This window comes from Eschscholzia californica, unplaced genomic scaffold (assembly GCF_041429995.1).
Source record: "Eschscholzia californica isolate CP2 unplaced genomic scaffold, dmEscCali1.0.p SCAF_4, whole genome shotgun sequence".
NCBI classification, from domain to species: Eukaryota; Viridiplantae; Streptophyta; class Magnoliopsida; order Ranunculales; family Papaveraceae; genus Eschscholzia; species Eschscholzia californica.
The window spans coordinates 64,073-89,472 of record NW_028238461.1 but is presented as its reverse complement, the minus strand read 5'-3'; the positions used below and the strand labels follow the sequence as shown (position 1 = coordinate 89,472).

General features: G+C 37.4%; 3 protein-coding genes, 1 non-coding gene and 1 pseudogene across 6 annotated transcripts; all 5 read right to left on the bottom strand.

Annotated features, from left to right (window-relative positions):
• Window positions 1-5: 5 nt before the first annotated feature.
• On the bottom strand, window positions 6-3,915 carry LOC147541113 (putative disease resistance protein At5g66900). Of its 2 annotated transcripts, none has more exons than XM_086633369.1 (6): window positions 3,704-3,915; window positions 2,418-3,134; window positions 1,866-2,260; window positions 1,419-1,777; window positions 1,110-1,324; window positions 6-1,024 (listed from the first exon to the last, which is right to left on the bottom strand). In XM_086633369.1, the coding sequence occupies exons 2-6, from the start codon at window positions 3,124-3,126 to the stop codon at window positions 165-167; spliced, it is 2,538 nt and encodes an 845-aa protein (XP_086489495.1). In that variant the 5' UTR covers window positions 3,127-3,134; window positions 3,704-3,915; the 3' UTR covers window positions 6-164. The 2 variants fall into 2 exon arrangements, with proteins under 2 accessions (XP_086489495.1, XP_086489496.1); XM_086633370.1 differs by having other exon boundaries at window positions 2,418-3,113; window positions 3,695-3,909.
• A 43-nt stretch (window positions 3,916-3,958) lies between these two features.
• Window positions 3,959-4,030, bottom strand: TRNAW-CCA (transfer RNA tryptophan (anticodon CCA)). The gene has a single exon. It is a non-coding gene; the product is annotated as a tRNA-Trp (tRNA).
• A 201-nt stretch (window positions 4,031-4,231) lies between these two features.
• MRL1 (Pentatricopeptide repeat (PPR) superfamily protein) lies at window positions 4,232-13,066 on the bottom strand. The gene is made up of 19 exons (XM_086633368.1): window positions 12,425-13,066; window positions 10,869-11,613; window positions 10,501-10,726; window positions 10,095-10,158; window positions 9,853-9,997; window positions 9,662-9,777; window positions 9,453-9,581; window positions 9,065-9,238; window positions 8,781-8,945; window positions 8,307-8,447; window positions 7,787-7,886; window positions 7,106-7,214; window positions 6,912-7,003; window positions 6,623-6,713; window positions 6,289-6,520; window positions 6,099-6,191; window positions 5,814-5,862; window positions 5,168-5,261; window positions 4,232-4,877 (listed from the first exon to the last, which is right to left on the bottom strand). The coding sequence occupies exons 1-19, from the start codon at window positions 12,767-12,769 to the stop codon at window positions 4,640-4,642; spliced, it is 3,348 nt and encodes a 1,115-aa protein (XP_086489494.1). The 5' UTR covers window positions 12,770-13,066; the 3' UTR covers window positions 4,232-4,639.
• Window positions 13,067-13,517: 451 nt separating this feature from the next.
• LOC147541110 (uncharacterized) lies at window positions 13,518-15,761 on the bottom strand (annotated as a pseudogene). The gene is made up of 3 exons (XR_015239895.1): window positions 15,757-15,761; window positions 14,853-15,134; window positions 13,518-13,719 (listed from the first exon to the last, which is right to left on the bottom strand). The product of XR_015239895.1 is annotated as an uncharacterized LOC147541110 (transcript).
• Window positions 15,762-22,621: 6,860 nt separating this feature from the next.
• LOC147541109 (protopine 6-monooxygenase-like) lies at window positions 22,622-24,865 on the bottom strand. Its single transcript, XM_086633367.1, has 2 exons — window positions 23,548-24,865; window positions 22,622-23,450 (listed from the first exon to the last, which is right to left on the bottom strand). The coding sequence occupies exons 1-2, from the start codon at window positions 24,523-24,525 to the stop codon at window positions 22,830-22,832; spliced, it is 1,599 nt and encodes a 532-aa protein (XP_086489493.1). The 5' UTR covers window positions 24,526-24,865; the 3' UTR covers window positions 22,622-22,829.
• Window positions 24,866-25,400: the final 535 nt, after the last annotated feature.

Here is a 25,400-nt window from a genome sequence, read left to right as displayed (position 1 = left end):
TATTGTGATGTATTATGTATGCTCTTTTATTCTTTATTTCGGAATAGAACTGAAACCTCTGGTCTCCGAGTAACCATAAACTATATTTGCCATGTTAAATTTACATACTTGAATATCAGAAAAAAGGAAACAGGTGATATAGAGTGATCCGATACTTTTCTACATCAAGAAAATAGATTTATGTTGTCAAGATCTAATCCTAGCCAATCCAAATTTATGTTTTCTTTGGGAACTTTGATTTTTAGGTTAGGGTTATGGATAAGGATAGCTTCCCACTGAATACTCATGTCCTCGTCGCAGATCACTTCGTTCAGGCACCTCAGGTGGCGTACTGACTGTGGCAGTTGTCTCAATCTTGAGCACCTTCTCATGTCAATCTTTTTCAAACCACATAATTCACCTATACCTTCAGGCAGTCTCTCCAAGATTGAACAGTCTGATATATCTAGAAACCTTAGCTTGCTTACTGTTCCGAGCGAATTTGGCAATTCAAATAGTCCAGTACAAGCATGAAGCCTCAGAACCTCTAGATTTGTTACTTGTCCAATGCTTTCAGAGATTGAAGACAAATTATGACAGTTTGTGATACTTATCTTCTGTAGTTTGGTAAGCATGAACATTTTCTGGGGCAATTCCATCAGATCATTGCAGTAGTCGATGTCAATCTCAATGAGATTTGGGAACGTAATTGACATATTGATATTGCAGTTCTTCAAGGCATTGTTGAACTCGCACATAACTAGTGATATCTTCTTCAGATTTTTGAATGGTTCAGTTATTTCGTTTAGGGAAGGAACCAAAACCTTCTCTAACCTGATCCTCTTGAGATGACAAAATTTAGTACCAAGAACTGGCAATCCACATAATGCGGAGTGAGGTCCCTGGTTTGCTATGATCAGAACTTTCAATTTTCTCATTTTCTCCATGAACTGAGGTAAAGAGCAGTTCTTTCCCGATAAATTCAATATCAGAACCTCCGCTAGAGGAAATTGCAGTGTGCACCATTCTGACGAAAACGTTTCCCCTGCAAAATAATATAATCATCGAGCATTAGAGCCATTAAGAAAATATTAAAACAATTAAGCAGCTCAAGAGACTGAACAAAGTACCTGCTTGAACAGACACCAAGCGCGAGTCAAACACTTGATCTTGTTGGTCCTTCCAGCTTTTAGGAAGACTGTCTTCTCTGCAGTCGATCAGAATTCTCTTACACTGGCTTATCTTTTGATTCCCCCGGCTCCGGTGGATAGCTAAATCTCTTAGCACATCGTGTTGGACAACAAAGAGCTCGTTAAAACTTCCATCTATCTGCCCAGCATCTTTCCTGGTAATTAGGAGGAGCATGCTTTTCAGATCAAGTACATTTTACGCAATAACTACGGAAATTTTGTTATATGAAATACAAAAGGTGACCAGACCTTGTGCTCTCTATCAGATTTATAAGGTTTCGTGAGGAGAGTTCAAGGATGTTAACATAGGCATCATCTTCATTGTCGAAATCATAAAGCTCGACCCAAATGTCAATAAGAGCAGCAGCAGGTATCCTTTTGTCCTCAGGGAAGCAACCCAAGTCCAAGAAACATTCTCTAACAGAATCCTCCTCTAATAAATCCAAGCTAATAGCAAGACGATTTAGCAGATCTTTGTCGAGATCAAAGATGTTCCCATCTTCTGACAATTTTTTCTCGATGGTTTTCCATATCCTTGGAGGCTGACTGCACAAGGACTCGGCAATCACCTTAATAACCAGGGGAAAACCCTTGCAACCTCTCACAATCTGCAATTTAAACAGATCATATCCGTAATTGCACTAGGTTTCTAAATAAGTATATTTGATGCATGGGAAAATATTAAGAAAAAATAACCTTGTTGACAAGATCTTCATCTGGTCTCTGGCAGTTATCTTCTGGTAATGCTATGGCATTAAAGAGGGTGTTTGCATCTGACTCATTTAGCATCTTCAGGTTATGAATTGTATCAAATGTACGAAATGTCGATCTTGAAGTTACTAGCATCTTATATTTTACTGTTTTAAACACAAGCTTTCGAAGGAATGTTTCTGACCAGACATCGTCCAAGACTAACAATGTGGGTTGTTTTTCAATCTGCTTGAGAAGATAGTTAAGTGCTTCTTCATCATTTTGAAAGTCAGGAAGCCGATAGGCAGTAGTATCCATCAATTCCAGTAATCTTTGTAACGTATCCCTTAAATTAGGAGAGCTTGAAACAGTTAAAAAGAAGATGTTGTCCTTAAATATACCTGCCATAAAGATAAGAAGATGTTAGCAGCTATAGTAGGAGGAATCCAACTCCAGGTTACTACTCTAGTAGAGAATTTAGGTGTTAATTAATCAAAGGTAGTAAATGTACTCCATACATACATACATACATACATACATACATACATACATACATACCTTTGATATCTGGATCTTGACAAAGCATGGAAGCTAAAGTAGTCTTCCCACATCCACCAGGAGCGCATAATCCAAGAACAGTAACATCATCTCTAAGCAACTGCATCTTCAATTCACTTAAAGGAACACTCATTCCAACTATATTATTATTATTATTATTATGCAATTCAGCACTACCAAACCCTAGTTTTCTATACCCTGAACTACTACTACTACCACCACTTATTACGTGATTCAATATACGATTAGATTCTTGAACACCTACTAAAAGTTGTTTCGTATCAAACAAGATCTCTGCCTGGATATCAATCTCGAAGAACCTACATATGTAATTATCTAATTTCTCTATTTTTTTTGCGTACCTGTATTTTTGGTAGACGTTCCAGTTTTGTATCTTTGAGCATTTGGAAACAAGAATCTTTCCATTTTGTAATTCATGAATGAGTTTAGTGAATGATTCGTTCCTAATTTCAGGAGGAGGAGGAGGAGGAGGAGGATCTGATTTTGATTTGGAGTTGTTTCTAATTCTTGTTTGAAGTTGTTCGTCTAATAGTTGAATCTGTTGAATTTTAGGAGAAATGGAATCAAGTGTTGATTTGAGTCGTTTTAAGAGAGATTTGTAGTTTGAAGCTGTATCTTTAGCTTCAATTATTGATTTAAGTAATTCTCCTGTAACTGCTCCAAGTATTGTTCCAACTGCGTCTACCATTTCTCTTTCTGTTGTAATTCATGAATGAGTTTAGTGAATGATTCGTTCCTAATTTCAGGAGGAGGAGGAGGAGGAGGATCTGATTTTGATTTGGAGTTGTTTCTAATTCTTGTTTGAAGTTGTTCGTCTAATAGTTGAATCTGTTGAATTTTAGGAGAAATGGAATCAAGTGTTGATTTGAGTCGTTTTAAGAGAGATTTGTAGTTTGAAGCTGTATCTTTAGCTTCAATTATTGATTTAAGTAATTCTCCTGTAACTGCTCCAAGTATTGTTCCAACTGCGTCTACCATTTCTCTTTCTGTTGTAATTCATGAATGAGTTTAGTGAATGATTCGTTCCTAATTTCAGGAGGAGGAGGAGGAGGAGGATCTGATTTTGATTTGGAGTTGTTTCTAATTCTTGTTTGAAGTTGTTCGTCTAATAGTTGAATCTGTTGAATTTTAGGAGAAATGGAATCAAGTGTTGATTTGAGTCGTTTTAAGAGAGATTTGTAGTTTGAAGCTGTATCTTTAGCTTCAATTATTGATTTAAGTAATTCTCCTGTAACTGCTCCAAGTATTGTTCCAACTGCGTCTACCATTTCTCTTTCTGTGTTTTTCTTCTTGCTGTATTTTGAGTTTATTGGACAAAGAAAAATGAAGAGAGAGAGAGAGAGAGTTGAATAAGTCAATTCGTATTTAACTTTGTATATGGAAGAAGAAAAAGTCTATCTAACACAGTCCAAGATTAAGTTTCTTTCAAGCTTCCCCCGCCTTTAGACGGCTTTCCGCCTTTAGGCGCGCTGGAGAGAGAGAGAGAGAGAGAGAGAGGGAAAAAAATATATAAAAGAGAATGAACCCGACGTGAATCGAACACGCAACCTTCTGATCTGGAGTCAGACGCGCTACCATTGCGCCACGGATCCCTTTGTGTTTTATATCTCTAACACTTACATTACGAATATTTGGATTTTATGTTCAGACAATATAACATGGTTTTGATATATCAATATCCTTGTAATGACTATCATGCTTATATGATATACATAAAAGTTTCTTTTTGCCAACTGTCTTGGATCGGCGAATGACTAATCCAGATGATCATTTGGTTCCAGCATACTCAAATCTTTTGCAACAAACACACAGTTGGTACTGGATTTCGATTCAACTTTGTTCAGCTAGGTTTTTGTTTGTAGTGACTATAGACAAATACTAGTAACTGTTTTCCCCTACTAACCCAATGACATGAGTTATGAATAGTCTCGTTACAGATGCATAATTCCAACTAAACAAAAAGATGAAAATGCAAAAGAGTAAATTTAACTCCAAAAGATGTCTCTATATAAACTGATAGTGAAAACTGCTATATTAATTTTATCCGCTTCAGCACGTACCCACACTTCAAATTATTTTTGCTCCAAAAGATGTCTCTATATAAAAGATGCAGTCACTGTTGTCTCAAACTCATGACACTTGAGTTATTCATTATGTCACTCAGTTCAGTGGCGATGCCCTTTCTCTCTCTCTCTTCCTATCTATTCAAAGGATAGATTGCTATTCCGAATACTACGCTGCTGGTCACTGATTCCTTTCGCCAAGCGTGTCTGTGATGGGATTAATTCCGTTGGGTTTCCACTAAAAGGCGGTGATTCGAGTTTAGGTTGAAACCATCGTTTTATAGCAAGCCCACTAATTCTAATTCTTCCGTACGATTCATTTCCTTGATAAGATAGTCCCATCCTCCTTAGCAGAGCTCCAACTGCCTGACCCACTCTGTTAACAACCCCCACAAAAGAGCAAGCGTTAGAAAAAATATAGGATGCCTCGTGGATATAATTCACAACCATATAAAAGAAAATGTCGGATTCAGTATGTAGAAATACTAGATGAGTGACGTTCATCTTAGACAAATAAATCATGTATAAATTTTTTGTAGCAAGGGCATCAGACAAGCTACAATTGAATGTAGTCTGCCGTTTGAATTGATTATGTTATTCTTTAACCTACCAGCGTAGCAAAACCGAGTGGCTTGTAATGCCATACAGTTGGAAATGTTTTCTTACCTTCCCACCAGGTTAATGGTTTTCTCGCCCTTTGGGGTCGTGACTTGTGTCTTTTCTACATGAAGGATGATGGTTACGGTTGGCAACTTCGCGCCTGCACACAATATTCAAAAAGAGCAAGAATCACAGTTTTGATAAATGATAGAAGCTTCTAACTAGTAAGGGATATCAGACTACTAGGCGGTAAAGGTTATCGACGCCTATACATATCAGGCTTCTAAAACATGGATGATATCAGGTTCTAAATTGTAAAGGTTATTTTGAAAGTTGGATCTAACAGAAAAGGCAGAAGATCTTCATGTCTTATAACTCGGGAATGTTATGTTCGCTTTATTTGTTGTAATGATTGCTTCCTCTCCTCCTTTCTGGTTTTCAAATTCTAATTCATTAGACCAATTTGGTTTAGTTAAACTAAATACATTTAGAATCCACATCATCTACGTTATACCAATTTCTCCTCTAAATATGTTTCCTCGTCTTTATGATTTAGACACTCTATTTCAAGTGAAGTTCAGTCTTCTCAAGGGTTTTGGTGGACATGATCGGTAGCAAACTTAGAAATTTTATAGAGGGTGCAAGTACAACACAAAAACTATTAATTTAGGAACAATAGTAAGAAAAGTTAAGCATATAGAAGCACAATTACCAGCTGCAAGACGGTGCTTGAGACCCTTCAAAATTGTAAGGAGATATACCTGGTTGGTTTTAAATGAAGAATCAGTTATTCAGTTACATGAGAAATTTGTACAAACTAGTCAAATTTTCATCACCTGATATGCACGAGAAAACAACAAAATGTAAGTAGTTTCTTTTTACACTCGTTCTTCCTAGATACCCGAGTATAGGATAAAACAGACGACCTTCCACAAATACTCGTATCTTTAATAAATTAAAGCAGTACATGGTCCATTTTGGATAAGGACATGCTCACCTCAGCAGTATGAATTTGTAACTTCCTTGCATCAACAACGATAGGATTTGCTTTAAGTGACACAGATGGTACCACACCAAGTGAAGCAGCCTCCTATTATAAAAAAGAAAAAATGGGATGAGTAAATAGCTCTCCCAACTAAATTTGCAAGCTGAAAAGGACGAAAGGTGAGTTTCAGTTGCCATTTCACCTCAAGTAATGAAAAGGAACGTGGATCATATTCACCAAATCCATCAATCAATGAAAATATGTTTGGGGATGTCGAGGTATCAGTACTGACACCTAGGTTCTCAACTAGTCTTGTTCTCGTAGAAGCGTCAAATGGAAACCGCAAGCATCCCAAGACTTGGGAAAACACATCAATAGTTGGAACAACTCCAGCTTTAATATTTTCACGATAAATGCTCAAGGCCAATGATGTCCTGTATACAAGTGAGGAATTTAGACTCTGAAGGGAAAAGAGAAAGGGGAGAATGAGAAAGGTGCTCAAGCACGTGAAACTCTTCAGAACACAAGTAATTTACCATTTATTGCCTATTTGTGAGTTTCCAGAGTTAAAAGACATAGTATGCTCCCCAAGCGAGTCAGCCTTCTCAAACCTCCGTAAGCACATACCTTCGATAACGTTCATTAAATTATTAAGACCGCTAAAGAAACACTAGATGATATAAAGATCGTGAAGAACAAAGATTAATATTTTGAAATAAAGTGGTTTAGAAAAATAGACCAACATTCAATGGAATGAAATAAAATTAAACCACAAGCAACAAATGAGTTGCTAGCTAATCTATCAGTAAGGCGCAGTGAGCATACCAATAAGGGATCTGGACATAACCAGGTTAGGAACAAGACCCTCTTTTTTCGCTTGAGAATGGAGTAAAGAGGCTAGTTCTAGATCATCTTTCCTAAAAGTGCAGAGTATTAGAACCCATGTGCAAGATTCATGAGGAAAACAAATAGTTTGAACGCAATGATTATCAAAGAAAATGTCAACATAATGCACTTACTTTTCACTTGCTACCAAGAGAACAGAATATGTGATTATATTAGGGGCCACGCCAACTTTCTTCAATTCATCAAGAACTTCCACAGCTTTCTGTAGTTGATCTCCATCACCTGCAACCATGTTGGTGATATCATTTTCCAACCAAATTTGGAATTCGATATCCGAATGAAGTTCAATCAAAGTGAAGGAAACATCAATAGAATCAAGTAAAATATTATGAATTTACATGTTTGATTTACAGTGTCATTTTTCAAGAATGTAAAGTGCTAGAAACTGCACAGACCTGCGGAGTCGAACCGTAAGTGCTCTCAAGCAATTTCTAGCTATTCTAGCAACTTTATAAAGTAAAATCTTGAAAACCGCACATTGACTAATGTCAATCCCAAAAGCTTATCCCAGTACCATCAAATTTATCGCCAAAGATGAGCGGCGGTTAACATACTACCTTGGCAGCTACTTCAAAGTACAACAATTTGAGATGTTACAGTTTTAAACTACGTAAGTAGCAATACACTCAGGAAGCAATATTGTTAGTCTGGACATAACTTTGAATAGCTCACAGTTAGAGAAACCGCCAGAAAATGTGAATTCTATTGAACCTAGTTTTAGGTCTTCGTAAACACATGATAATCTATTGCGAAGTACAAAATGGACAATCCAAGTCCAGAGAATAAAAACCTACAGAGTGCTGTGATCAATGCGTTAAGTGTTGAAACTGATGGCTGCAATTTGATGGCTTTGATTTCCTCATACAGCTCCAGTGCCTTCTGCCAGTCTTTTGCCTAAAACAAGAAAGATGCAGTTTTCTCGAACGATTAGGTAGCTTTAATATTTTCAATGAGAAGGCAAAATGTAGTTAGTGGATTCTAATGTTGGATATAGCCACACAGATATAGAAGGATTGCTAACTATGCATATGCAAAGGTACAAAGTTTAAGTACAAAGGTTGGCAAGAGCAGTCTTAAAAGCTATGCAGCCGAAGTCGGTTCAGATGGAGCACCACATGCATTTTGTTTGAGTCTCACAGGTAGGACGGGTTGGCTTAAGTTCACATGCTACCAAAAATTACCAAATATTAGTAACATCACACGCATATGAAATGGTCAAAGTCTAACAGAATGAGTTCAGGGCCTCATGAGTAGGAACTGTGCTATGAATTCTTTGCACATTAGACAAAATAATAACCAATTGAGGGGACTTACATTGCTACAAGCTCCCATGAGTGAACTATAGGATACATTTCCTAGCTGTAATCCATTAAGCTTGGCTTCTTCTACAGTTTGAAATGCAATATATGTCTTCCCCGCGCGCCCCGCAACGTTTATTAATGCACTGAGGAACATCTGCATGATGCGAAAGGATAATTATTTGGTGACAAAACTTAACGCTCCAAGCGAAAGCAGGAATCAGAGTGCATTTAACATCAGATGAAACAGCCTCAACTGACTGGGAGCTGTCGCGTGACACTGGATGTTCGAAATGCAAACAGTGCCAACAGAAGGGAGGAGTAATTTTGTTTGAGTTTTGGTTCTTGATGTTAATAGGTAACAAAAAGCAATAGATAAAAGGTCATCACATATCCTACTAGAGTTGTCTGAAACAAATAGATATTAGGCTAAAACCTTAAATACCGTACTTCACATGCAATATTGGAAATCTGCAATTGGAAGAGGTACCTCGTCAGGGATGACACCATTCTTTTTCATGTCACCATACACATTAAGAGCGAAGTCTATATCACCCGTTTCACGACAACTATTGACAGCAATAGTGTAAACTTCTGGTGTTCCCTTAATGTGATATTGATGGATCATCTTGTATACTTCACGTGCCCGGTCAAACTACATAAGAACATTTATTCATATCAAAAGCAAACCGACTGAAAAGTAGGCATTAATTAATTTTCATACTGTCGGGAACTTTACAGTCAGAAAAAGGAAAAATGACGAGAAAGTTCAACCTGACCAGCTTGTGCACACGTTTTCATTAAAGCACCAACAGTGACATGATCAGGATCAACAGGTGTTGGCTCAGTTCTCATTTCTGCTAAGACATCAAAAGCACGATCCACAGCTCCTGATTGACCACATGCAGTGATAAGCGCATTGAATACAACACGATCTGGCTTCACTTTCTACTGCATGTAAAACCTTGTTTAATTTTGGAGGTTTAAGAAACACAGCTATGACTCATGACACTTGACAGAGTTCTGGGGTAACGAGTTGAAAAAACAGGGAAACATATAAGATAAAAGCAAAAGTTATTACATGGAATGCAAAGGAAATAATTTTTTTATGTAAAATAGTATATAAGAAATGAAACTCATATTACAACCGTTCAAAACATACCTTGGATCTCAATATTCCATAAGCACCGAAAGCCTTGGCTATTTGCCCGGCTTTGGCACAACCATCAATAAGTGCACCATATGTATGAAGGTTAGGTTCTATTCCTGCATTAACCATTTCATGGAACACCTACAAAGAAAAATCTTCAATCACCACAGGAAGTTGTAAAAGTTTCATGAAAAATACTGTACAAAAGAAAGTTTACTTACTTCAAACATGGCATCAACTTTACCACTTTTAGCACAAGTGGACAATAATGTAGTGTAGAGTTTGCAATCAGCTTTCAACCCAGCACTCTTAACCAGCTGCAGAACCTGGAACGCTCCTAAAAGGAAAAGCATATAACTTCAGTATAGTTGATAATGAGAAGATTGCACTCCTGAGCACCATAAAGGGATACCTTCAAAGTCTTGTGCACTTGCACAAACAGACAAGAGCATATTAAAAGTACTCAGTGTTGGATTTGGGATGAGATTAGCAAAACGAAATGCCTCCTTGACAGCCTTCAGACTTTTACAGGTGCTGAAAAACCTGACGTGATAAACCTAAAATCAGAGCAAACTCGTCAATGCCAAGTGACAATAAAGTCAAATATTCAAAAACTAAAACATTTTTTTGGTAGCTTAAGGGAAGGAGAGCAACCTTATTCATATCCAGCAGGCCCCTTTGTTCCATGAATTCCAACAATTCTATACATTCAGCTAACCTGATATAACGATGAAAAATAGAATTCAGATAAGTTTAATCAACTTAGGAGATTGTGGAGTAGTATACAAGTTCAAAATATCCCAAACTCGGTTGCCTAATTTAGCACACAATGGGCAATACAAACTGACCAACTCATGACAAAGATAATTCCTAGTTCCTACCCAAACTGAGAATATAATCCCAGAACATTATTGCAAAGTAAATGATCAACACATTATTGAGCTCTATTTACCACTTCTACAATTTACTCAATTTTGAAGTCAAACAATTTCACTCTTCACAAGTTTTTGCATTAAAATGGATCAAATTATGCAGCTTAGAAATGAAAGATGAGTGGTACCTCCCCGCTCTGATCAAACGGTTGTAAGTGTTTAAGTACTCCGATGAATCACATATACCATTGGGTTGCGTCCCAAATGGTTGAGGGAGTAAATCTTTTTGACCATTCACAGACGTAATCCTTTTCCCCGTATGTCTTTGAAACATCCCATCTTTGCCAAAATTCTTTCTTTTACGAGAAGAATCTCCTCCATAATTCACAACAGACAGCTCTCCTCCTGGATAGCCTGAAATTTTAGCACAGGTTTAAACAGAGCCATTACAACCCGATGCCGGAAGGCTGCTCAACTATCGACATTCATTGAAGCACAAGGAAAATACAAAAGATCGAAGTATGCCAAATAAGTAATTTTGCATATGAAGTATAACCTGTGGTATTATGAGAACCTCGCTTCGGTGGTTCAGCTTCGCTTACTGTAGTAGGTTCAAGTAGGTAGGAGATACTACGCACTTCAGGGATATGGGGAACTATCACTTCTAGATCACTAAGTTTTGACGTTGGTCTCATCTCAGACTTGCCTTTTTCATAAAACATATAAAGTTCTTCTCTAACAGATCTTCTGAGAAAAGCACTATAGCCAGACACTTGACTTTCATTTGCTCCTTCGCTTCCATGCTTTAATTTTGCATCTTTATGTATTTCTACACTAATATCCTTTACAGGAATCGTAGAAGCACTACAAGTAGATTCCGTCGCTAAATGGGACAACTTGGTGTTCATCAGAGCTTCTACTTCATGTCCTTCAGATGGAAATTCATGCATATCAATTGACAGTTTTACTACTTCAAGACCTGATTCCTTGAGCATTTGAGGTGGAGAGATGACGCCCGCGCCTTCCGCTCTATTCAAAATTTCGGTAACACCATTTTTAGATGCGAGAACATCAGAGCCGTTAAAATGAGATTGTTTAGCATTCCCATGTGGCACCATTCTATCCGCGTATACATTGCCATTCTCATTGTGCTGTTCAATTATAATTTCCTTCACATGCGCCTCCACATCAACTCTCTCTAGGTGCATAATCTCGTTCTTAATACCCGGCTGTGTGGAACCTGTATGTTGTCTGGATTTTTCGATATCATTGAGACTATTGGAATCCCTGAGACGTGAAACCTACACGATTTGTAGAATCATTAAGAACCTCAACCAACCCTTAATCTCTCATGATCTTGAAAAACTCACCTGAAATTATTTAACTAGAAAGAATTTTTTTTTTTTCGAAACATAAGGGACTTTGTGTTAAGTTTGTGGTCATCCAACTCAAAACCAATTGGCCATGAGTGGAGAGGACTTAGATCTTATATTCTTGGTTGCTAGACACCTATTCTCCAATGTGGTGGGACTATTCTCACACGCCCCCCTCACGGGTAACACGTGTATTTTTTCGGGTGGCGTGGAACACGTGTGGCTTTAAGCCTATCACGTGTGGGCCTAGCTCTGATACCATGTTAAGTTTGTGGTCATCCAACTCAAAACCAATTGGCCATGAGTGGAGAGGACTTAGATCTTATATTCTTGGTTGCTAGACACCTATTCTCCAATGTGGTGGGACTATTCTCACACTTTGTTTTAACGACTTAAGTAAATATGAAGGTACTTGGGTTTCAAATATGGTTATGGCTAAAATTAATTGTTAGCAACATTAGCCAAGTGATTATTGTGGTCATCCAACTCAAAACCAATTGGAAATCAGTGTGAGAGGACCTATAGATTATATCCTTCCTCTAGATGGTTCTTCTCCCATGTGGGATTATTCTGACACAATCAAAAGCAAGATACTCGGAGATAATAGTGTATTTAATTAGATGTTAATTAGTAGTACCTAATAACTTTTCAAAGACTAATAATGACTAGTACAGTTAATTTTACCTAAAACACAAAAAGGGATTTGCATGGAGGGAATTAATTTTAAATTGGAACTTACATCTTCAGCATTCACGATGATCTTCTTCTTTTTCTTCCATCTGTTATTGTAATTCAAGTAGAGTAGAGTGAAAGCAGAGATGGTAGCAACAGCAGCGACAATCACGATAACTGGTTGTGAATACAAGGAAGAAGCTCTGAAGAGAAACCGAGATGACTGAAATTGAAACCTTAATTTCTTGCATTTTCTTCGAGATTGAAGTTCCGGTAGCTTTAACCGATGACGGCAACCAAGAAATTCTTTACGAAGAAGCCGATGAGAAGAAGATGATGAGAGAGGGAAACATGAAAATGGAGATAGAGATTGGGGCTTCCCGGTGGTGGTGAAGGTTACACTTACATCCATTGGAAGTTTAGAGAGAGAGAAAGTAGTGAGAGAGAGAGAAAGTAGTGAGAGAGAGAGAGAGAGAGAGAGAGAGAAATGAGTGTGTGGACTGTGGAAAGGAAGAAAAGGGTGAGGAGGAAGTTATTGTGTGACGCAAAGAAAGAAACATTGTCAAGTAATCTGGATGTTGCTGACCTGGCTACTACTCTTATCATTCATTGGTTAGTGTGTAACTTTTTGTTTACTCACTAGCTAGGGTAGGTGAGCGAAAGCGAAAATGCTTCAGCCCGCTCCTGCACCAAGAAAGCTGATATAGCCGAATCTCATCAGCAGATAACAATCAAGTTATAAAAGCACCTTTCAACAAAAAAAAAAAAAGTTATAAAAGCACCGAGAAGCCAAATAAGATTTTGTGTAGAGTGACTGCCTGCCTAACTTTTCTTGTTCCCTAGCATTACTCTCCTTCCACTAACCTTATAAATTAATCACTTATTTGTTCTCTCTTGAGAGTTGGAGGGTTTGGAAATGGGGTTCAAGTAGTGTCTTCTTAAATTGAGAACGAATTTATGAGTCATACATACTGCAGTAAGTTGCAAGAAACTTGAAACCTGGTGGAGATTAGTTACTAGCACAAACTAAAATTAGAACAAACCAACTTTTCTTCCAAAAATTACAAGTTCATTACATTTTTACCACACAGTGTACACAGCAGTATCGGATCACGCGCATCAACGACCTCACCGTTGATTGAGAACATCCCTCAACCACATTTTACTTCACATTGGGCGATGACTGATTAAATGCTCGAGGAGTTCAGAGCCATCATCTTGCATTGTTCGTTCATCGCCACCAGTTGAGCTTCTTTCTTGTCTAGAAGAGCACTTAGCCTCACATTTTATGTCATGAGTTTCTGAACTTCCGCCTCTTTCTGCAACTTCTCCCCTTCCAATTGACTGGTTTTCGTAACTAACCTGCTATCAACAGATGTGAGAATAGTCCCACATGGAGACTGGGTAACTAGCAACCAAGAATATAAAGTATAGGTCCTCTCCACTCATTGCCAATTGGTTTTGAGTTGGATGGCCACAAACTTAACATGGTATCAGAGCTAGGCCCACACGTGATAGGCTTAAAAGCCACACGTGCTCCACGTCACCCGTAAAGAAAAAAACACACGTGTTACGCTCAAAGAACGCCACATGTGAGGGGGTGTGTGAGAATAGTCCCACATGGAGACTGGGTAACTAGCTACCAAGAATATAAAGTATAGGTCCTCTCCACTCATTGCCAATTGGTTTTGAGATGGATGGCCACAAACTTAACAACAGAACCAAATTCATTTATCACGTTGAAATGATACAGATATTTAAGAACTTTTGATACTCGGTGATTTTTCAGATACGATTAAGATGCATCGAGGAGTTTCAAGGTCAACAAATTGGGTGCATGAACTAACTGTGCAATCATGATAAATTCTAGTGTGAGTAAGGACATAACATATACTCATCTTACGGCATAAACCTGAGAATGTGAAGTATAAGATATGTAACAACCGAAAACGGAGATATCTGCTTGCAACGAAAATTGTACAATTACATAGTGCATAACACAATGAGATGACGGGACTATGACTAACGTTCAAGAGAAAAGTCTTTTGCTTTTCGTCAAATTTTGCAGAATTTTTCCTAACATAACTTGGAAACTGTTATGAACTCAAATTGGAACATCTTTGCGGGGATGATCAAGATGCTGATATCAGCTAGACTCCAATATATATAGCCACAAATTGGTAGGAGTGCACAGGCCTGGCAAGAAAAGCATTAGGGCTAATCTCTCACTAGTAACCAAATGTAGAATATGCATTTAGCTCCTCCTAATTTTATTCCAAGCATCTCATCATGCACGGGAGCACAAAGAGGACATGTGACCAATACGTACAAACATAAGCAATTTATAAAGAAGTTGTGATCTTACCGTATAGGATACAGATTACCCGTATTGAAGTAACGTGCATCAATAACTATGAGAATTGAAGAACATAAGCAAGAACGCGGACGTATGAAGCAAGCCCAATGAAATAAGCAAATTAGAAGAACAACCACACCTCTCAAAAAGCCGCTTCTCCGACGAAAGAAGTGTTTCCCTTACAATAATAAGACTACCAACATAAGATCTTAGAGATTCAAAATCTTGCTTTACACGACAAAGCTCCTGCTCACTTTCTGCAGCTCGTTGCCTTTGTCTAGATGTTTCTTCCACCATATCTTCTACTTTCTGACGCATTTCATTCAGAATACAATTTGTACCCAGAGCAAACTTCTCCATTTCCTCTACCTTGGCAGACATGCTTTCAATCTGGAGAGCTTTCTTTTGTATTTCTTCCCGACTCAATTATAAGTTTCACTTTCTGCCCATGTTCCAATTGTGCATTATAAGTCGAGCTAGTTAAGGGTTAATTTTAACTTGGTCTGTGTATTTGTACAACATTCCATTTGGTTCATAGGACAGTATTTTCGTTAGTCAAACTTAACAACTAATATTTACTTTATATTTTTACTGTTTCAATCTAAAATATTAGACTCGTGTCCCCTCCCTATCCTCTTGGTTAGAAACCAGCCATCAATAATGATTGGTTAACTGCAAGGGAACAATTAGTTTTACAAAAAAAAATAGAAAAACACTTTCGCTTCTTCCTCTCTTCACTTTCCACCACTACCACAGTACCACCATCCTTGATCCTCCCACTATAATCGACCACCACCAATGTCATTTTCTCTCTTTACTTTTATTTCATACCTCTCTAGGGAACATTGGGGTTTCTAATCAAACATTTCTCATAATTTCTCCTAATAATGTTCGGAGTTATAGGAAAGTTGTGCATGCACCTCTTACATTTTTATATGGACGCCCTCTGAAACCGAAATTGCCAAAATTCCAAGTTACACGCGAAAAGGGGGCGCCTCCATAACCAACTACATATGTATGATGTCTTGTCTTGGATTATTTACCTCATATGAAATTATTTAATCCATATGACAAAATTGAGTCAAAACAAAAGCTTAATAGTCAAGTATGAGTTTCCCTTTCAACAAAAAAAAAAAAAAAAAAAAGTATGAGTTTCCCTTTCAACAAAAAAAAAAAAAAAAAAAAGTATGAGTTTCCCTATCATTCAAATAACAAAGTATTAAAACACAGTCAAATATTACTTCACGTTCAAAGATGATGGGTAAGTTCAATTGTATTTTTCAACAGAAGAATTATAAACTATGATCCACTTCCTGCTTTATAATAAACTGATATGTCAATTCCATGAATCTTTGACTTGAAAAGTCAGCTATCTGCCCCCAATAAAACATTTTAGTGTTTAGGACCAAGTCAATATCACAAACAAAAATATATATATATATATATATATATATATATATATATATATTCTTCTAATTAGATGGCTTCATTGTTTTGTAAGCCTACTCAAAGGGTGACACGGATAGTAGACATATTCCCAGTGGAACGGATAGTAGGCATATTCTGGATTTTTGTGAAGATTTTTTACTTCTAAAGATGTTAACAATGTTTTCTTTTCGATATATATACACGCTCAACTTTCTAATACAATAAAAAATATAAAATAAAAGGAAAGAAAATTCTTAGAACATACTCAGTCTAACTCTACTTAAAAACCAACTAAGCTAATATCAAGAGAAAAATTTGACCAACTTAAATTTAAAAGGACAACTTATCCTAGTCAAAAGTAGGTTTTATCTTAAATTATTCTGTGTTCCATTCTTATATTCTTATATTAATATAGTATAGTATACTAGTATAATATAGTTACGTTGGCAGAAAGAGAGAACACAAACAAATATTGATGATGAGGTGGAATAAGATCCGGATACAAATAGAGATGGTTCAACTAAACATTTGGATTTTTAGATGAAGTTTTCGTGTATGATACATTGTTTTCAACAATACTAGTTGTCTCTTGGACTAAAAGGAATATTTCAACTCCATATTCAATTAATTATCATTACTAAACTATCACTTTTTTTTTTTCAAACCCCAAAAGATAATTTAGTTCAACAGAAAAAAAAAAGAAAAAAAAAAGAAGGAAGAAGAAGATAATTCCTATAATATTTATTGGGGTCTAATAAATGTTTAATGTTTTATTATTCTAGTGTGTTTCAATAAAGCTCAAGTCCTTAGCATGTTAACGTTAAGAAGTAGTGGACTGAGTCTTAGTAGGTTGTTGAGTCTTCCTTATTTTCAGTAGCTTCCTGATTTTTAGCCTAAGTTAGTTTTTGACTGTTGTAACTGTTTGGTTATAAAAGCCTTTGCTGATCATTAATAGAGGCATCGAATTCAGTAGCTTACTGTGTTACTATATGCACTTGACACAACAAGTGGTATCCGAGCACCATTGTGAGATCCATTAGAGAGCTGAGTGAGATCTGTTTTGTGAGTTTGAGAGAAGTACGAGCTGCTGTACAATAACAATGACAGAAGAGTCGAGCAATTTCCAGGCAACCCATGTACCGAAGTTTGATGGAGATTATGATCATTGGAATATGGTCATGAAGAATCTCATCAAATCAAAGGAATGCTGGAGTGTGGTAGAGAATGGGTACGCAGAGATACAGCCAGGAGAACAAGCTACAGCAACTCAGAGGAAGAATTATGATGAATGCAAACTGAAGGATTTGAAGGTTCTGAATTACTTGTTTCAGTCAATAGACAAGTCAATTCTGAAAACAATCACCAAAAAAGAGACTTCCAAGCAGGTGTGGGATGCAATGAAGAACAAGTATCAAGGGAGTGTTAGAGTAAAACGGGCACAATTGCAAAGGTTAAGAAGAATCTTTGAGACACTTGAAATGAAGATTGGTGAAAGTGTGAATGACTATGTTGGAAGAGTAATGGTGGTTGCTAATGATATGAGGAACTGTGGAGATGACATGCCAGATGTGAAGATTGTTGAAAAGGTATTAAGAACTCTCACTGAGAATTTCAATTTTGTTGTGTGCACAATTGAAGAATCGAAAGATCTGGATGAAATGACAGTAGATGAGCTGCAAAGCTCTCTGCTGGTTCATGAGCAAAAGTTGTTGAAGAGGCCAACTGAGGAGCAGGTTCTCAAGGTGGAACAAGACAATTCATATGGTAGAGGAAGAGGTAGAGGGAGATCAAGCTATTATAGAGGAAGAGGTAGAGGAAGAGGTCGTGGCACATTTGATAAAAGCACTGTTGAATGTTACAAATGTAGAAAATTGGGCCACTTTCAATATGAATGCCCTTCTGAAGAAAAGATAGTAAACTATGCGGAGTATGATGAGAATGAAGAGTTGGTGCTGATGGCTACAGTTGATGTGGAGACGTACGAGCAGGAAGAGAAAGCCATTATGGCTACATCTGAGCCCCATAGAGAAGGTAAAAAGAGCATTTGGTTCCTAGACTCAGCATGTTCTAATCATATGACAGGGAACAAGGCCAGTTTCTCAAGACTTGATCTGAGTTTTACACACTCAGTAAAGTTGGGAAATGACAAAAGGTTGGAGGTACAGGGAATTGGATATGTGAAATTGATTGTAGATGGGATGACACAAGTCATTACAAAGGTGTACTATGCACCTGAACTGGCTTCAAATCTTATAAGTGTTGGGCAGCTTCAAGAGAAGGGAGTAACATTCATTTTTAAGGAGGGTGTAGGTAAGATGTATCATCCTGTGAAGGGTCTAATCTTGGCATCCAAGATGACCAAAAACAGGTTGTTTCCTATATTTGCTACACAAGAAGAAGCATACAGATGTATGCAAGTTACCACAGGAAAGGAGTTATGGCACAGAAGATTTGCCCATGCAAATCATAAGGCTCTTAGAACCATGCAGTTCAACAACATGGTAGAAGGACTTCCAAAAGTAACTGAGAAGACTCAATTATGAGAAGTATGTGAAGTTGGTAAGCAAAATAGAGTGGAGATACCTAAGAAGAGCAAGTGGCATGCATCTGAAAGACTACAGTTGGTTCACACAGACATCTGTGGACCAATCAGACCAATGTCCCAAGGAGGAAAGAGGTATGTCTTAGTGTTCATTGATGATTATACTAGGAAGACCTGGGTTTATTTATTGGCTTTCAAGGGGGAAGCTTTTGAATGTTTTAAGCGATTTAAGACATTGGTTGAAAAGGAAACTGGTTTTAGTCTAAAATGCCTGAGGAGTGATAGGGGAGGAGAGTTCACTTCTCAAGAGTTTAAGGATTTTTGTGAAAAGGAGGGAATTAAGAGGCAACTAACTGCTGCATATACTCCCCAACAGAATAGGGTGGCAGAAAGAAGAAATAGAACTATAATGAATATGGTTAGATGTCTCTTAAAGGAGAAGGATTTGCCTAAGCGCTTATGGGCAGAAGCTGTAGTATGGGCATGCCATGTTTTAAACAGAATAATAAGTAGAAGCTTAGACAAAAAAGTGCCTGAGGAGTTGTGGACAGGTGTTAAACCAAGTGTGAGTCACTTTAGAGTTTTTGGCTGTATTGGTTATGCTCATATACCAAAACAGCTGAGAACAAAACTGGATGATAAGAGTCACAAGTGCATATTCCTTGGAGTCAGTGTAGAATCAAAGGCTTACAAACTCTATGATCCTATCACCAAGAAACTTGTGATAAGCAGAGATGTGGCATTTGATGAAGATGGTAAGTGGGACTGGAGTGACTCTAAAGAGGAAGTTCAAGATCTAGTTATAGAAGAAGAAGTCTCTACTGAAAAGGTTAATGAGCAGACAGATCCTCCACCTGAAAATGAGACGGATGAGCCAGACTCAACACAAGATACTGAAGAAACCAGTCAGGAGGATGCTGAAGGTGAAAGGGAAAATGATGAAGGAGCTGCTGTTCAGCCAATTAGACAAGGGTCCAGCAGGATTAAGAAAAGTCCTGCATGGATGAAGGATTATCAAACCAACTTTGCTGAAGAAGATGTAATGGCTCTGTATAATTCTTTGGATGATCCTGTTAGTTATGAAGAGGCCGTGAAAGAAGACAAATGGGTGTCTGCTATGAAAGCTGAAATTGAGGCAATAGAAAGTAATAAAACTTGGGAATTGGTAGATGCAGTTTCAGGTATAAAGCCCATTGGAGTGAAATGGTTGTACAAGACTAAGTTAAATGAAAAAGGAGAAGTAGAGAAATACAAGGCCAGACTTGTAGTTAAGGGATATGCACAAAGGCAGGGAGTTGATTATAATGAAGTTTTTGCTCCAGTTGCTAGATGGGACACTATCAGGTTGTTTTTAGCAACTACAGCTAAGAGGAACTGGATAGTGTACCAGCTGGATGTAAAAAGCGCCTTTTTGCATGGTGAACTAACTGAAACAGTGTATATTGAGCAGCCAGAAGGATTTGTCAAGAAGGGAAGAGAAGAAATGGTGTATAGATTGAAGAAATCACTCTATGGGCTGAAACAAGCTCCAAGAGCTTGGTACCATAGAATTGAGGCATACTTTAAAAGAGAAGGGTTCAAAAAGAGCAGTCATGATCACACTTTGTTTACTAAGAAGGTAATGAATAAGCTTTTAATGGTTAGCCTGTATGTAGATGATTTAATATATGCAGGAAGTGATAAAGTTATCTGTGAAGAATTTAAAGAATCAATGAAGAAGGAGTTCAGCATGACTGATCTGGGTCAAATGAGGTATTTCTTGGGTGTGGAAGTCAAGCAAACAGAAGATGCTATAGAGATCAGTCAAAGAAAGTATGCAAATGAAGTCCTAAAGAGGTTTGGAATGGAAGAGGCTAATGTTGTTCACATACCTATGGTGCCAGGAGCTGTGTTAACTAAGGTTGGTTCAGGGGAGGAGGTTGATGAAACTATGTACAAAAGTCTGGTTGGTAGCCTTATGTATCTAACGGTTACTAGACCAGACATTATGTATGTGGTTAGTTTAATCTCTAGGTTTATGGCTAAGCCAAGGGAAGATCATTACTATGCTGCTAAAAGAGTCCTGAGGTACATTAAAGGTACTTTAAGCTATGGTTTGAAGTACAATAAGAGAAAGAAGGAGGAATTGGTGGTGTATACAGATAGTAATTATGCAAGGGATTTTGAGGATAGAAGAAGCACTTCAGGTTATGTCTGTCTATTGAGTGGAGCTGCTGTGTGTTGGTGTTCAAGAAAACAAGAGATAGTGACTTTATCTTCGACTGAGGCTGAATATGTAGCAGCTGGGTTATGTGCTTGTCACTGTGTTTGGATGAGAGGACTATTAAAGGAGATGGAGGAGGAAACAGGAACTGTGACTATCTATTGTGACAATACTTCCACCATTAAGTTGTCAAAGAATCCAGTAATGCATAGAAGGACCAAGCATATAGACATTCGTTATCATTATATGAGGGAATTGGTTGAGAAGGGAATAGTTGAATTGAAGTTTTGTGGTACTAAGAGGCAGATAGCAGATGGCATGACTAAGGCTGTTAAGGAGGAGGCATTCAATGCAATTCGAGATGCTATGGGAGTTCGTGTGGTTAAACAAGACACTTGAAGAAAGTCTTGTTTAAGGGGAGGATTTATTGGGGTCTAATAAATGTTTAATGTTTTATTATTCTAGTGTGTTTCAATAAAGCTCAAGTCCTTAGCATGTTAACGTTAAGAAGTAGTGGACTGAGTCTTAGTAGGTTGTTGAGTCTTCCTTATTTTCAGTAGCTTCCTGATTTTTAGCCTAAGTTAGTTTTTGACTGTTGTAACTGTTTAGTTATAAAAGCCTTTGCTGATCATTAATAGAGGCATCGAATTCAGTAGCTTACTGTGTTACTATATGCACTTGACACAACAATATTGTAAGACTATGATTTGGCTCATTCCTTTTGTTTATCTTGTTTCCTTCTCAAAATATGGTTTGACATAGAACTTGCAAAATAGATTACCTTGGATATATAGTGTTTCCTTGTAAGTCTTTCATGTGAATTTAGGTCTAAAGGATTTAAAAGTTTGTTCTTTTCGATCTTCCAATATCGCTACCACTTGTTTATCTTGTTTCCTTCTCAAGATATGGTTTGCCATATGATCAACTTTCTAAATCAATATAGAACTACATACCTTCTCTGGTTCTCTCACGATCTTCCAATATCGCTACCACTTGATTTGTGTACCATAAAATTGATGAGCTATCAGATATACATGTATACAAGTATGAGCATCAATAAAAGAAAAATGATAGTGGTGCAATAAGCAAATTTTCTTCTATGGGAAGTTTTTGTTTCCATCATTGCTTTCTTAATTTTCTTAACTTTTCAATCTTTTCTTTCAATTAAGTTAGTATTTAGAAAAGGAAAAAAGTAAGCCAACAACATAATTATGGAGTATTATTTTTTTGTACATTTATGGAAATGATAAAACTCTCTTACCAACTCGTCTACAATGTAATTTAGTCCTTTTCAAAATTAGTGAATAAAACATACTACTACTATTTTAACAATAGAAATTTGGAAAACATACCTAGCTACAAATTAGCAAAACTAGTTAACAAATGGACACCCAGCTAGAGAAAAAAAAGTGCAAAATCATACATGAATGTTTATATATCGTTCTTTAGTAATAGATCGACTGAGTACTCAGACTACCTATTATAAAATTAGGAAAAAAAAAAAAAGATATTCCATTAAATTGTTCTATAGGTAACAGTGCTACAATCACTTACCGTTTCACTTAGAGTCTTATATATTCAAAGTAATAAAGTCATGTCTATGGAATATTTGATCGTCCCTTTATTTCTCTCTAGTCCCAGACAAAGACATTAAGGAGAATATTTCTCATTTGGTTTCTTCCAATTTTTGTTCTATAATATATCTTCTCTAGCTAAATGCACAACAAACAAAACAAGGCCGGAAAATACATACTTTCACACCACAACACAATTATTGATAGATACAACAATTCGAGATCCACATATTTAGCAGTTGATATCAGTCGAGATCACTCAAAGATCAACGATCAAGATTGAACCAACAAAACCTCCAATATATGGTATTAGCAAGTACCACAAGAAAAAGATAACATAAACCATTTTCTTTTGACAGCAAAGAAAAGTTAATAAAGCTTCGGGTTGAGGCGTGGAGTGAGGAGGAGTTCGAGGGGAGATGCTTTATGATTAACGTGTCCTTCCAGGCTCTCAGTCAAGTCTACTTCCACGTTGCTTGGAGTGCCCAAGTCATATCCATGGATGAGTCGAGCGAGAACCAAATGCAAGAATTGAAGAGCAAACGACACGGCAGGACACACTCTTCTACCAGCCCCAAATGGTATCAGTTCGAAATGTTGACCCCCAACATCTATTTCCGATTTATCTGTTAAGAACCTCTCTGGTTTAAATGCCGACGGGTCATTCCATACGGTGGGGTCTCGTTGTACCATCCATATATTCACCAATAAACGCGTTCCACCTTGGATGTGGAACCCTCCAACCTCGCAGTCTTCTTTAGTTTCTCGTTCGAGAAGAGTACCCAAAGGGTACAATCGCATTGTTTCCTTAACAATAGCACTCAAGTAGACCAAGTTCTGCAAATCCGTATCTTCCACTTGTCTATCTTTTCCGACGTGCGTCTCCAACTCTTCTCTAGCTTTTTCTAGTGCGTGACGATTGTTCATCAATAAGGAGATGATCCATGTCAGAGTTACTGCTGTTGTGTCTGTTCCACCCATAATCATGGCCTGCCAAGAAACTAAAAGTTAGTACTATATATATATATAGTACAAGAAAGTAATCTGAAAATACTAAAATTATTAGTACAACAAAATTACTACATACCAAGCATGTAGCTTTAATTACGGCATCAGCTTCATGGCCAGATAGCTTACTTTCTTCCACGATCGACAACATGACATCCATGAAATCTTGCTCATCTTCCCCAACCAAGTTCTTCTTCTCTCGGTGCTCCCCCAACCATTTCTCAAGTAAAACGTCTAGTCTTTTACCGGTTTGTTTCATTTTACGAACACTTCCTTGGAAGAAATCCAACCAACCGAGTATAGGAGCCATATCGGATAACAAAGACAAACTAGCAAGACGTAAGAGTTCATCCATGACTGTTTTATATTCAACGGCTTCTTCTTCACCATCAACAATCTTGGTCCCAAAACTAAGTTTCCCCACAATCACTCTAATCACCACATTATTTGCAACCTCTTCAAACCATTTTTTCATGTCAACCAAGACTGGAGCACCATTTTTAGTTTTATTCTTCCATAAACCGTACAACCCACGAAAACAAACGTCCACTTCCTCTCCTCGGAGCTTCTTAATTGCTTTGAGACGGTTGTTAGATAGAAGTTTGAGGGTCGATATCTTTCTTAGCTCGCGCCAGTAAGGACTATAAGGTGTGAAAGCTACCGAGTCATGAGCATAAGTCATGAGATCAAAGGCAGTAGTAGATGGACGGTTGGAAAAGAGGGTGTCATTAGTAGTAAAACATTCTTTAACAATTTTAGTGTTGCTTACAACTAGGGAACGATGTTGTCCGAATTTCATGACGAAAGCAGGTCCATATTTATCAGCTAAGTTCTTAAGCATGTGGTGAGGTGATTCTCCTTCTTTAAAGAGATGGAGATGACCTAGAATTGGCCAGGCACCTGGAAGAACAGTGGGTGGTGGTTTTGAACTTGTTTTCCTCTTGGGTGTTTTTGGTGAAGTGATGAAGAGGAAAAGTAGCAAAGCAAGAAGGGTAGCTATGGAGGGAACTACTACTGCCCAAGGGAGGAGAAGGGAAATTGATGAAGCAGTATCCATTTGTTTTAATGGAAAAATAATACTCCAGAAATGATGAGGTTTTGCTGTGAAGTAGAGAGATGGAAGAGTACTGTCATTTTATAGAGGAGAGTGAAAGAGTACAGGGGCAATTGAGAACAACAACTATAGAGAGAGAGAGAGAGTTTTTTTTTTATGAAAGGGAGAGAGATAATTAAGTTGACAATTAGCTAGCTAGGACTAACAAAGATCAGTAAAATGATACTATTTGGCAGGAGATTCTTAGGGAACGATGTCCAATTTGATAATAACACGTCAGCTTTCAGGCTATTGTTGGGCAAGATGCTCGGACCAAAATCAAATGTAGAGAAATTAAATCCTCAAAGAAAAGGATATTATCAAGAAAGGGAGGTACTAATTTTAGGCCTAATTTTATTTTTGATTAATCTATTAAGATATGTCACTACCTGATTATGTATTTATTTGTTATCAGTGACAAAGTCACAATGTAAGCACCATGGACCAAAAGACCATCAACTCCCACCTGTAGTAAGGAAAATGTTATTTGTCCCCGTAATATAGTCCACAGTATAGTTTGAAAAATTATGTGACCCGTCTGTTCTAGAGAGTTAATATATCACGTCAACTTGCAGGCATGGGCGAAGCTACATGGAGACTAACCCTGGCTACATCCAGGGTTAGTTTTCGAATATCTATATTAGCTAGTAATGTTTGTCGATGAAACAACCAGGGTGAATTTTCGGATATCTATATTAGAAGACAATATTTGTCAAAGAAATAGTGGCTCAGTTGGTCCTGAGCCACCTGGCTTTGGTCTTTGGATGCGCCACCCTAAGTCGCAAGTTCGAATCTCCACATCCCCATTACTTTGTTCCCTTTTTTGTTTCTTTTATCTT